The sequence below is a fragment of the Nothoprocta perdicaria genome, unplaced genomic scaffold (assembly GCF_003342845.1).
Source record: "Nothoprocta perdicaria isolate Ctin4 unplaced genomic scaffold, notPer1 scaffold_72, whole genome shotgun sequence".
In the NCBI taxonomy this organism is placed as follows: Eukaryota; Metazoa; Chordata; class Aves; order Tinamiformes; family Tinamidae; genus Nothoprocta; species Nothoprocta perdicaria.
The window spans coordinates 464966-480557 of record NW_020455999.1 but is presented as its reverse complement, the minus strand read 5'-3'; the positions used below and the strand labels follow the sequence as shown (position 1 = coordinate 480557).

Here is a 15592-nt window from a genome sequence, read left to right as displayed (position 1 = left end):
ACTGGGCTAGTTGTGAGGGGTTACAGCAATGGCACCGAGGGCGCCAACATGGCGCCCTCCTCCCTCCCGGCGCCCCCGCGCGCGCGTCACGTGTCCCCGAGGGAGGGGAAGGAGCAGGCGAACTGCGCATGCTCAGCACCCCCCCCGCCCCCACCAATTCCCCTGCGTCACGTGCCGCGGGGGCGCGCCCGCCGCGGCTTCAAGATGGCGGCGCGCAGCGGGGCGGGCGGCTCTTGTTGAAGCTTTATTGTTCCCGCCGCCGCCTGGTGTCGTGTTCGCCGCGCCGCGCCCAATAAAGGTAACCATGGCAACATGGCTTCCGTGGCGGCCTCCGCGCGGTGCCCGGGCCTGGCCGGGAGCGGCGGGCGGAGGGACCCGCTCAGCCCGCCGCTCCCCCCGCTAGGCCGCCCCGAGGCTCCTCTCGCTGCTCTCCCCTTGCTGCATCGCCTCGGGCTGGGGGGATGAAGGGAGGCGGCATGGGTGGATGCTGCCCGGGTTGCTGTGCTGGATGCTCGGTGAGAAGGGCTCTTGGGGAAGTGTTTGGTGGGACGCGCCTCTCCCGAAGAACCTCCCTTTGGACCCTCATCCTGCCAAGAGCAGGTGGCCTGCATAGCTGCTGCAGTAAATGTGTGGTAAAAGTGCTTCAGAATATACTCCCAGAAGCAAGAACAGGTCTGTCAGAGCTCCCGTGCCGGGAGCCTTCAAACCTGATTCATGTTTTGTGCTCCTCGGGGCCCTTAGACCCGTGTGAGCGCGCTGTTACCTTCATGAGCAGAAGCTTCTCTGTGGTAGAGCTGTGCAGCCTCCCTTTGAGCCCTCTCATTGATGTCACCTGATGGAAAACTGACCCCTTGGATGAGCTCTTCTGTTGTATCCATGAGCAGTCGGTCCGATCCAGTCCCTCTTGCGATCACCAGTTGGACAGAGGCTCTGTGGAGGAGCGAGTATAAGGGACAGCGGGGAGCAGGGCTGCCCCTTTTAGCAACAACCTATTCTCACATTTGCAAAATGTGCTGTGGGGAGCCTTATCTTTCAAACCCATCTCTTCCTCCTCCTCTTTACCCCTGAACAGTACCTGAGCTAGGCTGTGGATAAGCCTCTGGTGGGATTTCTTTTCTGGGGAAGGCTGTCAGGCCTACTTTACTGGACTCTAGGTAGCATAAAGCAGTGTGATTCTGCAGCCGTTTGGTTAAGATGTGCCAGCTGTTTTGTGTTTGAGGAGGAGTTTGGGCTTCACTGTCCAGGGATGCTGCAAACAACTGACCAGAGTTGAGTTGAGTCACTGACCAGAACCAGGGTCTTCTCCCCACCCTCAGTGCCTCACTCATTCCTGCTTGTTTTATCTCTTCTTTCAGTGCCTTTGAGTTAACTACAAACACATATGGATGCAGTGACCATGAGATGTTGGAGCTCACAATCCTGTGAGGAGGTTGTGGAGGTTCCTTCTTTGGAGATCTTCAAAACTGGCCCGGGTGTGACCCTGCGCTCTAGATGTCCCTGCTTGAGCAGGGCAGTTGGACTAAAGGGTCTCTAGAGGTCCCTCTCAACCTCAGCCATTCTGTGATTTTGTGATATATTGCTTAAAAGGGGTAGAAAATGCATCTGCGTTAGCTTAGCCGTAACTCTATGGTTATAAAGCGTTTTCCAGGAGCTGCGGGAAGTAAATGGGCTTCCTGGGCAAATGCTGTTGGGCTTTTACATTGCTCCGTGCTCCCCTGGCTCTGCTCTAGAGCGTCTGCACTCGCTTCCTCTCAAGAAATGTTGTAGATCCTTCTGGTCCCCCCAGGAGCCTCGGAGCTGTGGAGACAGCTGCCTGATGCCTGGGCACAGGAGGTGCAAAGGGTGGAATTTCAGATGCCTCCTGCCATCCTCTCCGGAGAGATCCGGCTCAGTGCTTAAGTCTCCTCAGGTGCTGCCAAGAGAACCCCTGCACTTAACTTACAAACTTAACTGCACTTAACTAACAAATCTCAGGAAATACTTGGTCTCTTTTTGGGCTGACTGTATTTAAGCAGGGTCATTTTAAAGCTTTCCCTTTTGAGCTTCAAGAAACTTTTTGGTCTGAAGATCAGGCCTTTTTTACACATGCATCACACGCTGTCTGTCCTTGGTTTTAGGTTGGAGTATCTTCTGCACTTCACTCATGGCAAAGTGGATCCCAGCAGCTTGTTAAGGCAGCGTTGGTTTTGTTGTTATTTTTAAATAGCCACTAACAAACTGGAGTGTGGAAACTTGTTTGTGTAAACCTACTTGAAAAGCAGGAGTTGAAGGTCAGACTTTTATTTCTGAGGATGTTATGGAAAGCTGCAAAACCTAATTAGCGTTTTTCTCGTTCTTGGGCACAGAGAGACATGGATGAACAGAGACTGGAGCAAACGTTGGGTTGGTGTTTGTCTTCCCATATCATTTTGTTCCCTGATTGGGATTGCCGTGTGCCAAAAGGGGTAGGCAACAGTCATTGCTTTGAATGGTAATGTAAAACTTGCTGTTAAAGACTCAGAACTGCCCGTTCCCGTTCCCGTTCCCTTTCCCATTATATATCCATTCAGAGCATCAGTGCACACTGATAGCCAAAGTGCTGCTTGTTTTCTGTAAAGTATATTCCGCTGCCTTTAAAGCCTGAGGAACACTGAATATAGTCAAAAGTGTTGCTTGTTTTCCTCTGTTATCTGTCTGCACTGATGCTTTGAAGTGAAATAAAATAGATTGAAAAGCAAATTGGTGTGCCCTGGCTCCTCAGTCTGAATTTTACATTATCTTCCGAGAGTGCCGCTTGCTCTGGCCCTTTGGAGCTCCCCAGAGAAAGGTAATGACCCCTCAGCCTCTTTCAACTCTTCAAAGACTGAATTACTTTTGGTGGGAGAGGAAAGAAAATTGAATTGCAGGACATAATTTTCCAACTTTCCAATAACCCTCTCTGTAAGGTCAGCATCTTGGTAACGAGAAAACAGGAAACTGGTAAACACCTGCAGAAAGGCGTTAGATGCTGAGTTAAGGCTGTCGCTGTCCTTAACTCCTCTATTGGCTCAGAGCTAAAAACAGAAGGTCCCCCGTGTGTTGAGAGGGCTGTAAGACCCAAGAGACTGCAGGGATGGGGAACACAGGAGATGGAGGCTCTATTTTCTGCTCCTCTGTTTATTGATTTAGAGGGGAGGCTTTGGAAAGAGCCTTTGAGTAAGTGCAAAGCCATAGGGTGAACTGCTCGTGCAGCCATGGGAAGCTGCCAAGGTGAGACGTGAGCTTGTGCCGACGACCATCTCAAGCAGAAGGCAGAGGGGAGTGCAAAGAAAAGAGTCTCGAGACCCTTGCAATCAGCTGTAGCAAAAGTGAGATTTACTTAGGACAGCAGATTTGCATTCTCCCTCTTCGCTTATCTCTTTCCATTCACTCTAGTTTTGCTGTCTGCTTTGCATGCGTGCACTGAAAAACCGAAACAAAGCCATTTCTCCTTGTGGCTTTGCGCTGGAGGCCGTGGATTGCCATGAAGAGGCTCAGCCATCTGTCTGGACATTGCATTTACGGCTGCTGCTGCTGCACACGGGGAGCAGTGCCCGGGAGCAAGGTGCTGTCAGCAGAGGGAGCACAAGACTGCAGGTTCCAGCATTTAAAAAACTCCCTTATGGGGCTGCTTAAGTTCTTGCCAAAGTGACCAAAATATGTATTTTTGAAAAGCAAATGAAAACCTTAGCCTCCTGTCCGTCCCCCAGCAGAGTTTCTGGCATGAACCGGGATCCTCCTCCACGCAGAGAATGGGTTTGGGGGAGTATTTTATTAATGCCAGCGAGTGTGTTGGTCAGCACCTTGTGACAGCTATGGCAGTGAGTGACACGTGAGCTCTTTTTGCTGATGCTGTAGTGGCTTTGAATTCTTCCTGTGTGCACCCGTTCTAAGGCTGTGAGAGCTGTGACAGCCCTCTCACTGTGAGAGGCTACATCTCTGCAGTGGCTGGTTGCTTAACTGCTCAGTCCTAAATTTCAACCATCTTCTGATGAACGTAGTGATGTGGAAAGCTTTGAGCTGGTCGAACATGGATCAAAGTAATTATGTGAATAATGAACAGAAATAGTTTAATTGGGAAACTTCTTTTGAGTTACGTAGATGGTGTATGGGATATTTGAGACCCTGTAATTAAAGAAGTAAAATATGTTTCCACAAATAGATGTGCTCTGCTCAGCACATGTAGGCCAGGATGTGATAAAGGAGGAGAGGTACCTTAAGCCTGGGCTGTGATGTGTAAATGCATCTGCTCCCGTGGAGACAGTGAGCAGAAGGTGCTGCTGCCTTTGGCCTTATGCATAAGGCAACCCGTGGCAAAGGGAACAGGCTTCTCCTCTTCCCAGGCTTGGATGGCTCCTGCTTGTCTCCTCATAAGAAGAGCCATGGCTGTTATTACTTAACCAGCAGACCCAATTTCAGTGCAGATCCTGGAAGCTCTTCCACGCCGGGGAAGGAGTGGGTGGACTAACACTGCTGTTCCATTAAGCCTGGCGAAAGGCACAACTTTCTTCTCCCACGTCCAGCAGTGACTCTGTAGACGTCAGCTTAATTATTCTTGATTTACAACAGTGTGGGAGTCGGGAGGTGTTTAAGAAGCTTGAAGTGCAGGTGGCCAGTCCTGCGCACAGGTGAGTGGAGGTGCATGTGGTGCTTGGAAAGCAGTAAGGATGAGGCTCCCTGTGCCTTCCTGCAGACATGGTAGCTGCTGCCCTGCTGAAACCTGTCCCTGGCAGCAGATGCTGCCTCCTGCAAAGCCCGAGCTCCGCAGGGGCTCCCACCTTGTGGGAGCGAAGGGCCTGCTCGCCTGGCATCCACTTCCCACCTGCAGGAATCTGCTGGGAAGTGGGGTTTGCCCCTTGTTGCAGTCCTGCTTGTCCTCAAAGCCGCAGTTCCAAGCGATGCGTGAGCCGCAGCTCATGGAGCCGCATGCCCTCATGACAGGCAGCATCACTGCTGCTCCCTATGGGAGAGTAGGAAGCAAAATGCGGAGATGTGAAGAGGCTGGAGGTCACGAGTGTCATGCCCATCCTGGAGCTCTTCTGTTGGCGATTGTGCTGATTTGTTGCAGCATCAGCGTTAGGAGTCCTTGCTCGTAGGCAAGGCAGTAACATCTCTATCTTGCCTAGATTAGATAAAAGAATCTAGGTGTCCTGCTGATAAAAATTCTGTTGGCAGATGCCCTATTAGTGTTTCACCTGCTGCAGCAGGAAGAAAAAAAAACAAGAGAGGACCTAAGAGATGGGATTAGGAGTGTGAGCTGTCACTCCTGGATGTTGTTTGCTCTCTCTTTGCACTCGGAAAGGAAGTCGTGGAGACCCTGGAGACTTTCCTGGCTCTGATGTCCCTGCCGCTCTTAGCTGTGCTGTGGGGAGAAGCTTAACTGGTCCCAAACCATTTAGTAGGTCAAATCCAGCAATTCAGATTCTCTTCTGAGAATATAGAGAATGTGACTTTGGCATGGGGCTTGTTCTTGCTGTAACCACTTGATTGCAGCATAGTAAATTAGTAGGGTGTGTAACCAGTAAGCAACATTAGCTTGCTGTTTATTTCCATCTTGCTGCTGCTCAGTGATCAAAATGCTAACAGGACCTTTTTTATCTTTTTCTCCAGCTGGTTCTTGAGAAAACTGAGCACCCCAGAGCAAGACAAGGCCAACGGGCAGCATGGAGCTTCCCAGTTACAGCAAGCAGTTGCTGCAGCAGCTGCATGCCCTCTGCAAAGAGCAGCAGTTCTGCGACTGCACCATCTTCATCGGGACCGTGCATTTTAGAGCACACAAGGTTGTTCTGGCTGCTTCCAGTCTGCTTTTTAAGTCCTTGTTGAGTAGCACGGACACCATCTCCATAGATGCTTCTGTGGTCACTCCGGAGGAGTTTGCACTTTTGCTGGAGATGCTGTACACTGGTAAACTCCCACTGGGGAAACACAACTTCACCAAGGTCATCTCTGTGGCAGACAGTCTGCAGATGTTTGATGTGGCTGTTAGTTGCAAAAACCTCCTCAGAGAGCTCATCAGTTGCTCGACTCGGGACCAGGTAGTGAGAGGTGTCTCCAGCCAGGTCACAGACTCATCTGTAAGCAATATTGAAGCTAATAATCCACCCCAATTTGAGAAACCTCCTTCTGAAGTAAAACCAGATACCCTTCTGCCTCAGAAAACTCCCTCTTCTCCTGGTCCTGTAGAAGTAGAAATGGAAGCAGATGTTTCTGGCCAAGAGCTTGCTGTGAATCACGCTTTGGTTCATCAGGATGTAATGCCAAGTGACCCCAAATCCCTCGGGGAAGAGTCAAGTGCTCGTTCAGATCCCCGTTGCCATGCGGAGCAGGACAGCTATGTGGAAGAGGAGATTGCTGAGCCTCTGGAGAAAAGAGGAAGAATTGATGATTTAGGTGAGAGATTAAAGGTCTGGAGATTGTTTTTGTCAGTCCTGAGTTGTGAGCAGCTCTGAAATCTACTCCTTTTCTGAAAGAGGCTTCTTTCCCCTTGCACTGTGCAATACCCTCCTTTTCCCTGTGTGGTTGTTTCACCATTTTACCATACTTGGCTTGCGTGTGGATGTGCTTGCATCTGATGTGCTGTGGAGTCTGCATGCAGAACATGAAGCAGGTAAGACTGTACAGCAGAAGTGAACAGAGATCCCTACTTGTGCTGCCTCATCCTGTTCAGCATGGAAGGAAAACAGAGGCTATATTGGGCTTAAAATAAATGTTCCATATATAACTAGTGTTAAAGAAGCTGTTGGTTTTCCCTCCAGGCTGCCGGGTATCTTTAGGAGGGATTTATGAGTCACAGTTTTGCTTTTATAGCCAATATGCTGGTTACAGACTGATGCTTTTCAACCGCATGATGCTCTCTGTGAATCCCTTCAATTAGCAAATAACTCATCTCCTTTCTCTCACGCAGCACCAGAGAGCAAAAGCTGTAAACTGGATTTCTTTCTTCAGTATGAAAGTGTTTTCTCTGAGGCCCTGTCTGATGTTCAGACCGTGCTGAAGAGACTAGAAGAGTACCAAGAAATTGATGCCTCTCAAAGGGAGGTAGGTGTATTTACTGGATAAATGATATAAATGATACACCCTTGGTTTTTTGGTCTGCTCTGCTGAGAGCTGGAATAGTTTGGCCCCTGTTTAGGAAGTCTTTTTTTGGGGGGAAGCAGATGCTCTGATGCTGTGTTGTTTGAAGGGCAACACGTGCTCCCCTGAGCTCCCCTTAGAGAAACATCTGTGGGAGCAAGCTGCTCGTGCACACAGGTAGGGAGGTATGTGCCCGTGTGCCGCCTCGAAGACACCGTCGTTGTGCGGCAGGGGAGCTTCGACATTGCTTTCTCTCCTCCCGTTTGTGGCAAGTGCTTCAGGACCTGCCTCGGTTTATAAAAGACAGACACGAGGTCACAAAATGGACTTGTCCGGGTGCATCTGCTCTGTCCCACATGGCACAGGCCCCTCCTAGGGGCGTTGGATGCAGACGTGCCCCGTGCTGGCCTGTCATCCCCTGGCGCTTCTCGTGGCCGTGTGCCATTCGAAAAGCAGGCGTCGCTGACGGGCACCGCTCGGGTTAATGTTGAAGGATATTTGAGACGGGTGCTCAGTTAGTGCTGCAGGGTATTCTGGGCTTTGAGCGACAGATGCCAGCCGTTGTGCCGGCTCAAAGCCACCGAAAAGCCAGCAAGTTGCTTCCACAGCAGCACTGCTGTCCTTACTGCATTTGCATAACAACTGTGCAATGGCATGAGGAGCCTGAAAAGAATTCTGCCAGTTTGCAGACTGAACCTCACATTGGCAGCCCTTTGCCAATATATAAAATATATATATTTTTAACTCGCCCAGATTTTGTTTTTGGTGGAGCTGTTCTTAGGCCAGATTGTCCAGTTGCATGAGTTGCCCTGTTTACCTTTTCTGCATGCACAAAATCAAAAGTGTATCTATTTTGTTACTGACTCTTCAGCAGCTCCATGGTTTGTTGACCTTTCAAACCCTGGAAACTGTTTCTTGGGATGCTGAACTGCTCTTTGCATCCCCAAAGCTTCCTGGATAGAAAACCACATGGATTTGTCAGCTCGGCTCTGTTGTGTCCACAGTTTAACTATGCAGTGTGGGGCCTTTTGGTCATGACAGCTTTCTCCTTTTGAAAACTCAAGCCAACATCTTTATTTGAAAACACATACTGCAGTGAAGGCGGGAGGAGAATTCTCTTAAGTTGGGAAATGCAAATTTCTTTTCTGATCAACTTTAGAATGTTTGTGCGAGAGAAAAGTCCTTTGTTCCCTTAGCTGCAGTGGCCTTCACGAGACTTGTTTGATGGTGCTGCACTTAAAACCCTTGGGGTTCTAAGAGGTAGAAGTAGGTGCCTTTTGTGTTTGCAGGAGGAAGTCCCTGGGCCGGCAGATACCTTCGAGTGTGTTTTTTGTTTTTGTTTTTTTTTCCTCAGAATTCCTTGTACCCTACAAAAAGATTAGATTTTCATTTGCTCTCTCATCTTTTTAACTAAAACGTAACTCTGTTTTAAGGCTTATTCTGCACCTTGGTATCTGGTCCTGCGTCTGGACCAGAGCCTGACAGAGGGCACTGGAGCCGTGTGATGTGTCCGAGCACGGTGCCAGGAGGGAGCTGGCAGCCAGCCCATGCCATGCTGCACACACAGCGCCTGTGGGCACGCTCTGCTCGCTTGCTCGTGTTGCCTCCCACTGTTGTAGGACAGAGAGACACATGCAAAATGACAGGCCCCGTGTACTGCACTGGCTTCCTCTGACATGCCTCAATTTTCTGTAATTTTCCTCTGTTTTCTGTAAATTTTCTGGTAGCTGTTACGTTTTTTGTTTCTTCAGTGCCACTAACGCCCTGCTCCTGCAGATGAGTCCGTGGGCCGTGCTCTGCTCTTCGGACTCCCAAATGAGTTGCATTAGCAGGAGCCAAATGGGAGGTTTTAGAGCTCAAAGACAGTTTGGATATCTGACCGCAGAATGGCACCTGGACAATTTTTTTTTTCCTGTCGCTATAAATAAGTGCTGAATAAATGAGAAATGGATTTTCTTTAAGCCTTCCAGAAAAATCACTTCTCGGCTGCGACAAGCATGAAAAGTGTCAGCCCCAAAGGTAATGGGGAGAGGAGGGGGAACTGCTGCCTATTGTAAGTAAGGGCTTAGACAAAAACTCTCCTCTCAGCCAGATCTATCGCTTTCCGAGCTCCCTGCTGCGATAAGCAGGATCCCTAGGCACCAGCACCAAATCCAGGCTCTGTTTCCAGCAGAGGGAGTAGCTTTTTCCCACCGAGGCCCAGCGTTTTCTTTGGGGGAACACAGTGGCACGTTTTAAAGTCGTGCTGAAAGTGCAAGTTCAGCTCACCAGCCCCCAGCTCGAGATCTGTAATTAAGGCTGAAACTGTGTCAGTGGAAGGAGTCAACAAATTCCTCCTCGACTATTTCCCCCCTCCTATTATGTTGTTTTACCATTCACTTGCTTGAAGTCTCTCAGCTGCCTCAGGGCAAGTAAAAGTGAAGACGGCGAGGTGACCATAAGGAGATCACGCGATGAGTGGAGCCAGCTTTGTTTCAGAGGAGGTCGTTTGGCTGGGAGCGCTGCGCTGGGGCTGAGCAGAGGGCTCTCTGGGCATCCCTGGTGCTCGTCCTCTTGCTGCCCACAAGGCTTTTGGGGGTAGCCCTGCTCTCCAGCAAGCGCTGTTGGGGTTTGGACGCCAAACCCGGGCAAGGTGCAGGATTGCGGACAGCTCATTGGGGTTCACGGGGAATTTGCCAGGCTGCCTGTTAGGCAGAGGCTGTTCTGACTTTAGGGCACCTTGGGTTTCAGCAGGAGTTTGCCTTGGATGTGGGACCCCGTGTGTCCCACTCCTCCTGTCTGTGAATGGAGCACCTTGCTCCGTACCGCGGGCACGCGGCCTTGCCGGGAAGGGCTCGCGCCGTGTCCCTGTTTTCTCCCCTTGGGCAGCGCTTCCCCATTTCCCAGCACCTCTGGCTGAGATCTGTTAGGTTGCAACTCTCCCCCGCCACAAGGAAATTCATGGTGCAAGGCTGACTTTTCTGAGAAATCTTATTTCTTTCTCTAAGTTTGCTTCTGCTTTCTGTTTCCTGGGCTGAAAAAAGCAGAAGTGCCCTCAATGAGTTGGTTTTCTATTTAGGGAGATGTGATTTTTTTTTTTTGAAGGGGGGAGGCTGCTGTTTTGCTTAGCATCTTTCTGTGCATCTCACACAAACTATTCCCATCTAATTTGGCTTTGGCTTGGATGAAACCTGCATGGAAACGAGAACAAGCCTGAAATTGCAGTAATTTGGGGAGGCATCGAAGAGCTTTGCCGGTGTCAAGTCTTATCTTCCTGTGCTCTCTTAAGAGAAACTCAATTCAAATTATTGCACAGCTCATTTGTTCCCTCCGCTACTGGGTACAGATGAAGTGGGGGAGTGTTGAATCTCCCCTGTAAAATAGATGTCACGGTGCTCGTGGATCATTTCCATCGTGTACGGGCCTGTCCAATTATTGTCATCCTTTGTTTGCAGCCGCAGGAATTTCGGGATGCAGCATAAGAAATGAGGCGCCTGTGTCCCCTGCATCCTGATTAGGAGCGATGGCTGGCGGCTTTGCTCCTGTTCGTCGTGGCAAAGCTGGAGGCTTTTTCCTGCCCTGTGTGAGGATACTTGTGTGGAAGCCTGGGTTGAGGTTTTGCCCTTGCTGCGCAGTGAGCTGCTTGCCAGGGAGCTGCCCTGTTCCTTCCTCCTGCTGGAGGCTCCCATGGTTCACGTGCAAGTGCAGGTTTGAAAAACCAAAAGGGTCTGATATAAGATGGGAGTATACACACACACACATATATATATATATTTCTTTTTCTCTGTGATTCTTGCATGCACAACTTCCACAACAAACTGATGGTGATGTTGTGACCCTTACCCACTGGAGTCCTCCCCTTTGCAAGCCGCAGGTCTCCTGAGGTAGGAGGCTGCCCAACAGCACGTGCAGCTCTCCTTTGAGAGCATGCAAATAGAGGTGAGCACAATTTACCTTGTTCAAGGGTATTTTTTTTTATTTTTTATCTGAACGTGCCTTGGCTTGTGAGAGTGAGCGAACGGTTTGAAGGCAGAGTAGGTTCTGCTTTGACCCTAAGTTGTGTGACTTTCCAGCCTGTCCTTTGAAGATCTCTTCCCACCATCCTTTAGATGTTTGATTAGTTCTAAAGCTGCTGTTTAAAGTGGGGTGACTCAGTTAGAAAAGTGGCTTTTTGCAGAAATCTGCTGCTGAGCCAGGAGTGCTCAGGCTTGAGATGCGCTCTAGCCATGAGGCAGGTTTATCAGCAAGACAAGAAAAGCCCCAAGATAGCTCGGTGTTCATCCACATATGGGGAAGGACAATGGCTCTTTGGGCTAGCGGCCATGGAGACCCAGCTCTGCCCTCCTCTTTCTCTCCCATTGTCTGTGGAGAAGCTTGTAGAGAAATGTGGGATTTGTATCCCTGGGAATTTGTTGGCTTGTTGCAACACAGTGGGACAACCCAAGTCCCCTTCAAAGAGTGCATGGATCATATTCTGATTGTGGGGTGGCCTTTCATGAAAAATGCACATGCTATTTGATCACAGGGCTTGGCCTAAATTTAAGGAAGTGCATTAGCAATGACGTGTTGCTCCAGGAGTCTTTTCAGCAGAGTTTTTACAAACTCTCTGGTGTTTGTTTGTAGAAATTCCCATTGAGAACTTGCCTCAAAGCCATGGTGGAACTAGGGAAGTTGGAGCTGAACTGGTGCTGCGAGGGCTTTCTCGTGGGTTGCAACTGATGTGATGGTGAGCGTGTCTGTGAGCTCTTAGGAGACACTGTGGACACCAGAGCTGATGCCCTCAGGACTAAGTTTTCCGATGGATGTTGAACAGAGCACAAGTTCGATGCAGCTTTGAGTGCCTCTGTTTCCCTGTCCCGAAAGCCTCTGCTGATGGGTAGTAGGTTGAGTCAGTGCTCAGCTTGAGCGAGGCCATTGAGCTAATATCTTGGCATGAACAAAGCAAGCAGGAGCTTCTGGGTTCCAGAAAGCTGGGTGGATTTTTTCCGTGAAGGATTTTGTTTCCCAGGTTGGGACACTTGCAAGCTGATGGGTCAGGCTGTAGTGCCCGTGCGGTGTGGTCCTTTGCTTCTCAAGCCCTTTACATTGAGAAGGATTCCCAACCTTAATTGCAAGTGCAATTCCTTAATTCCAAGCGCAAAAGTGCAAGTTGCTTCATACGGGTGGTGGAGGGGGGAAACCCTGGGTTTGTCAGGGCGCTGAACGCTTTGGGGGAGATGAGTTGAAGCATTTTAAAGGATTAATCCCATCTGGAAAGGGCCCAGGCATGCAAGTCTTGAACAAACATGGCCTGGTTCTCAACTCTCATTACAAGCTGATGTTTGCATGAAAAAGAAAAAAATACCAAAGAAAAAAAGTTCTTGGGCACGTCCGCTGCATCTCTTTTAGTGCTTTATAACGGAGCCCTTCATGTCCATGTCTCTCTGTTCGGCAGGAAAAGCGCCGTGAGCAGGTAAAAGCTGGGACTCCTGTAGCCCTCCCCGTGTGGATACTCTTCACAACAGGTCACGCAGCCCCAAAATAGGAGCGTTTACACCAGCTTAGGAAGAGCAAGTCCACCATCCCCCTGGTGTGGCCTCAAGCAGTTACATTGAGCCTTTTTATCATAGAAATAAAAATGACAATGACAGCAGAAAATGGCTGTTCTCTCCAGAGCCAGGCTAAGCTCTCTACTTCAAAGGTACTTTTATAGCATCCCTGGAGTCCCTAATAAAGGCTGCGTGCTCGGAAAGGCCGGCTTCTCTCCTTGAGAGCCGGGGAGCGGGTGTCTTGAGGGGTAATATTTACAGCATTAAAGGGCTCCGGGGAAATGGGAGTAAGAGCTCCAGCTTATTTCTTTCCCTTTTATTTCTCAAACTGTGCAGGCGTGTTTGCTTCTGGTTGCTGTTTTGGGTTGCAGTAGTGGATTTTTGGTGCTCTGGGTGTGACGCGGCCTTTGTGTACATCGTCTCCAAAGCTTTAGCTGGGAGTCTCAACTCTGTTGTGACTCGAGGACAGAGTTTCCTAGATGGAAATACTCTAATTCCTAAGCACATGGTCTCCTTTCTTTCTTTTTTTTTTTATTTTTTTTTTTAATTTTTATTTTATTTTATTTTTTTTTTTATGGCAGTGTAATCTAATATTCCTTGCCCCTAGTCTTGGCTTTCTAAAAAAGCAGTGTTTAAAACACATTTAGGCCTCTTAAAATCATTAGCATTTGGCTCTTAAGAAAGATCCTGTCTTGTCTATCAGCGAACTGAGTTTCCATACTCACCACCCTAGAATTAATCTCCGAGATCATTCTACTTTTTGTGTAGATGTGCACAGTTAATTCTGTCCTTAAGCTTTCCCTGCATTTTCCCGTTCTTCTGTAGGCACTGGTGGCCTGTTTGGAAGATATGGAAGAAGAGTCAGTGTTTAAGAAACTCCTGGACAAAGTGAAGGAGGAGCAGAGCCTGGATGCTCAAACCCTCGTGTCTTTCCTGAAGCTGTTTCAAGACACGAATCCCCAGCTAAAAGCAGCCCTCTCAGAGAGTGAACTGGACGGTGGAGAAGCCCTGCAGCAAACAGGTAGGGAAGGGGATGTTGCCTTTGGCCAAGTGGCTGTGCAGGTGTGTGGGCAAGGCAGATCTTCCCCAAGCTGCTCTTGTCCCCTTTGGCAAGCTGCAGCACTTCAGTGTTTTGTTCCAGTCCCATCTCCTGGTGATATGTAGTAGGTGTATCGCACACTTACCAAGATCCTGGGTCATTTCCATCCCACAGCCGTGGGTTTGTGGGAAGCATAGGGGTCTCGGGGGCATTCTGCAGCTATCGTGACCCTATCGATAGCCGTGCCGCCCGTGTGGGTCAGAGCACAGCTGAGCAGCGGGGTTGAAAGCTCCTTTCTTGCTCGAGTCTGACACAAAGCAGTGGCCTTGCAAACCTGGTGTTAACCTCCAGCTTGCTTTATGGCTTTGTGCTCCGTTAGATAAATGAGACGTTTTCCTTTCATAGAGTTTAAAGAGAATAGCAAAGTGGCTTTTCCTCTGCTGCTTGTGCTTAGGATGAGCTTTGCTATTCACTTAGATCTCTCTCAAAGTCTCACTCATTTCAGGAGTCTGTCAATTCCTTCAAACTGCCTTGTTTCTTCTTGTGTTTCTGAATCCTCCCCACTCCCCCCCAAACCAGAAAGCCCAGGAGAGGGAAAGACCCTGGCTGATCTTCTGCTGGATTGCAGGGGAGAGCTGATCGAGAGCATAACACGGTTGAGCCCCATCACAGAGTTCCTGGCAACGGCAGAGGAGGGATTCCTGACCGCGCTGGAGAAGCGGGTAATGATTGCGGAATAAGGAAAGCTTTGTGTGTGTGAGGGGTGTCTGTGTCTGCAAGGCACCTTCTCACCGCTTGGCCCTGCCCAGGCTGCCCGTGTTCCTTGTCTCACGTCCTTCTCTGCTGGGAACACCGAAAGCTGAGGTGCAAAGGCAGCCTCGAGTTCAGGGTGAGCACTGACGCACGTGTGCCAGATGCTCCTGTTAGCTGAGCCTGGGGCACAGCGGGCACCTAGCACTCCTTCTAGGATCTAAAAATCCTATTTTTGTCAGTGTAGAGAAGGCATGGAGCCCTATAGGAGAGCTCAGCTTCCACAGAACCATTAAACCCCCTGTGCTGCCTGCCAGTTAGATCGTAGGCGCTCACATGTTGTCTTACCTTCCAGCTAACTCTCCCAGGAGTTCTTTTTCTTGGCACACGGTTGCCTGTAAACGCACCATGTCCACAGGCTGATTTCTTTTTTGATGTGTCGAATGCAGCACTTAATGGCGGGAACTAATGCTTTTCTGTAAGCACTTGTTATGTACGCTGGTTTTTGGGTTTTTCTTGGTTTTGTTTTTTTCCAGAAGTCATAGAGGACAAAATGCTGTGTATCAACTGCTTGCTTTTGTGTTCTGGGGGCTGCCTGTGCTGCTGATCCTTGCAAGGTGCCCCAACATGCTGCTTTCAGGGCACAGCTTGCAGACCTTCTGTCCTAGTTTGTCACGTCACTTGTTTTTTTTCCCCTTTTTCCCCCTTCTGGCACAAGATTATAGCGAGTGGAAAGCACTGTTGTGCTCAGGGGCATGAATGCTGTCTGCTTTCTGTCTGAGTGAGGCTGGCTGGAGGCCACGATAGGAGGGCTGAAAACTTCTGCCTTTCTTGGCCCTCCTGCAACGACAAAGCTTCCAGTGTGGAGCAGCTCCGAGCCTGAGTGCAGCTCGCTGTAGAACCAGAGAAGGTGCCACCAGCAGAATTATCCACCTAGTCTTTATGGGCTGAAGGTGTGACTAGTGTCTGATATTATTATTTTTTTTCCTCCCCGTGCAAGAAGAATGACGAGCCTGGAGTGGGAATGTAAGAGGAGAGAAAGTGTGAATGCAGCAAAGGATTCGGCATCTGCTGGGGATATTGCGGCTGTCAGCAGAGATCCATTAGGGGGGTGCTTGGAGCCGACTTCTTAGCCATGAAAATTGCATCAGCAGTGGAAAGATTAAAATTTTTCCTGTATGCCTGTTCATGTCACCACGTGGCCTTTGCTTTTAAAAGCTGAACA

The 15592-nt window shown here is 49.5% G+C and overlaps 1 protein-coding gene across 1 annotated transcript in view; it reads left to right on the top strand.

Moving 5' to 3' along the window:
* The first annotated feature begins 474 nt into the window (after window positions 1-474).
* ZBTB40 (zinc finger and BTB domain containing 40) overlaps window positions 475-15592 on the top strand; it is a 35759-nt gene continuing 20641 nt past the window's right edge. Inside the window, exons 1-5 of the mRNA XM_026051136.1 lie at window positions 475-515; window positions 5608-6387; window positions 6902-7035; window positions 13404-13599; window positions 14197-14339. Of these exons, the coding sequence (XP_025906921.1) occupies window positions 5661-6387; window positions 6902-7035; window positions 13404-13599; window positions 14197-14339 (1200 nt within the window). The 5' untranslated portion in view covers window positions 475-515; window positions 5608-5660. The remainder of the gene's footprint in view (window positions 516-5607; window positions 6388-6901; window positions 7036-13403; window positions 13600-14196; window positions 14340-15592) is intronic.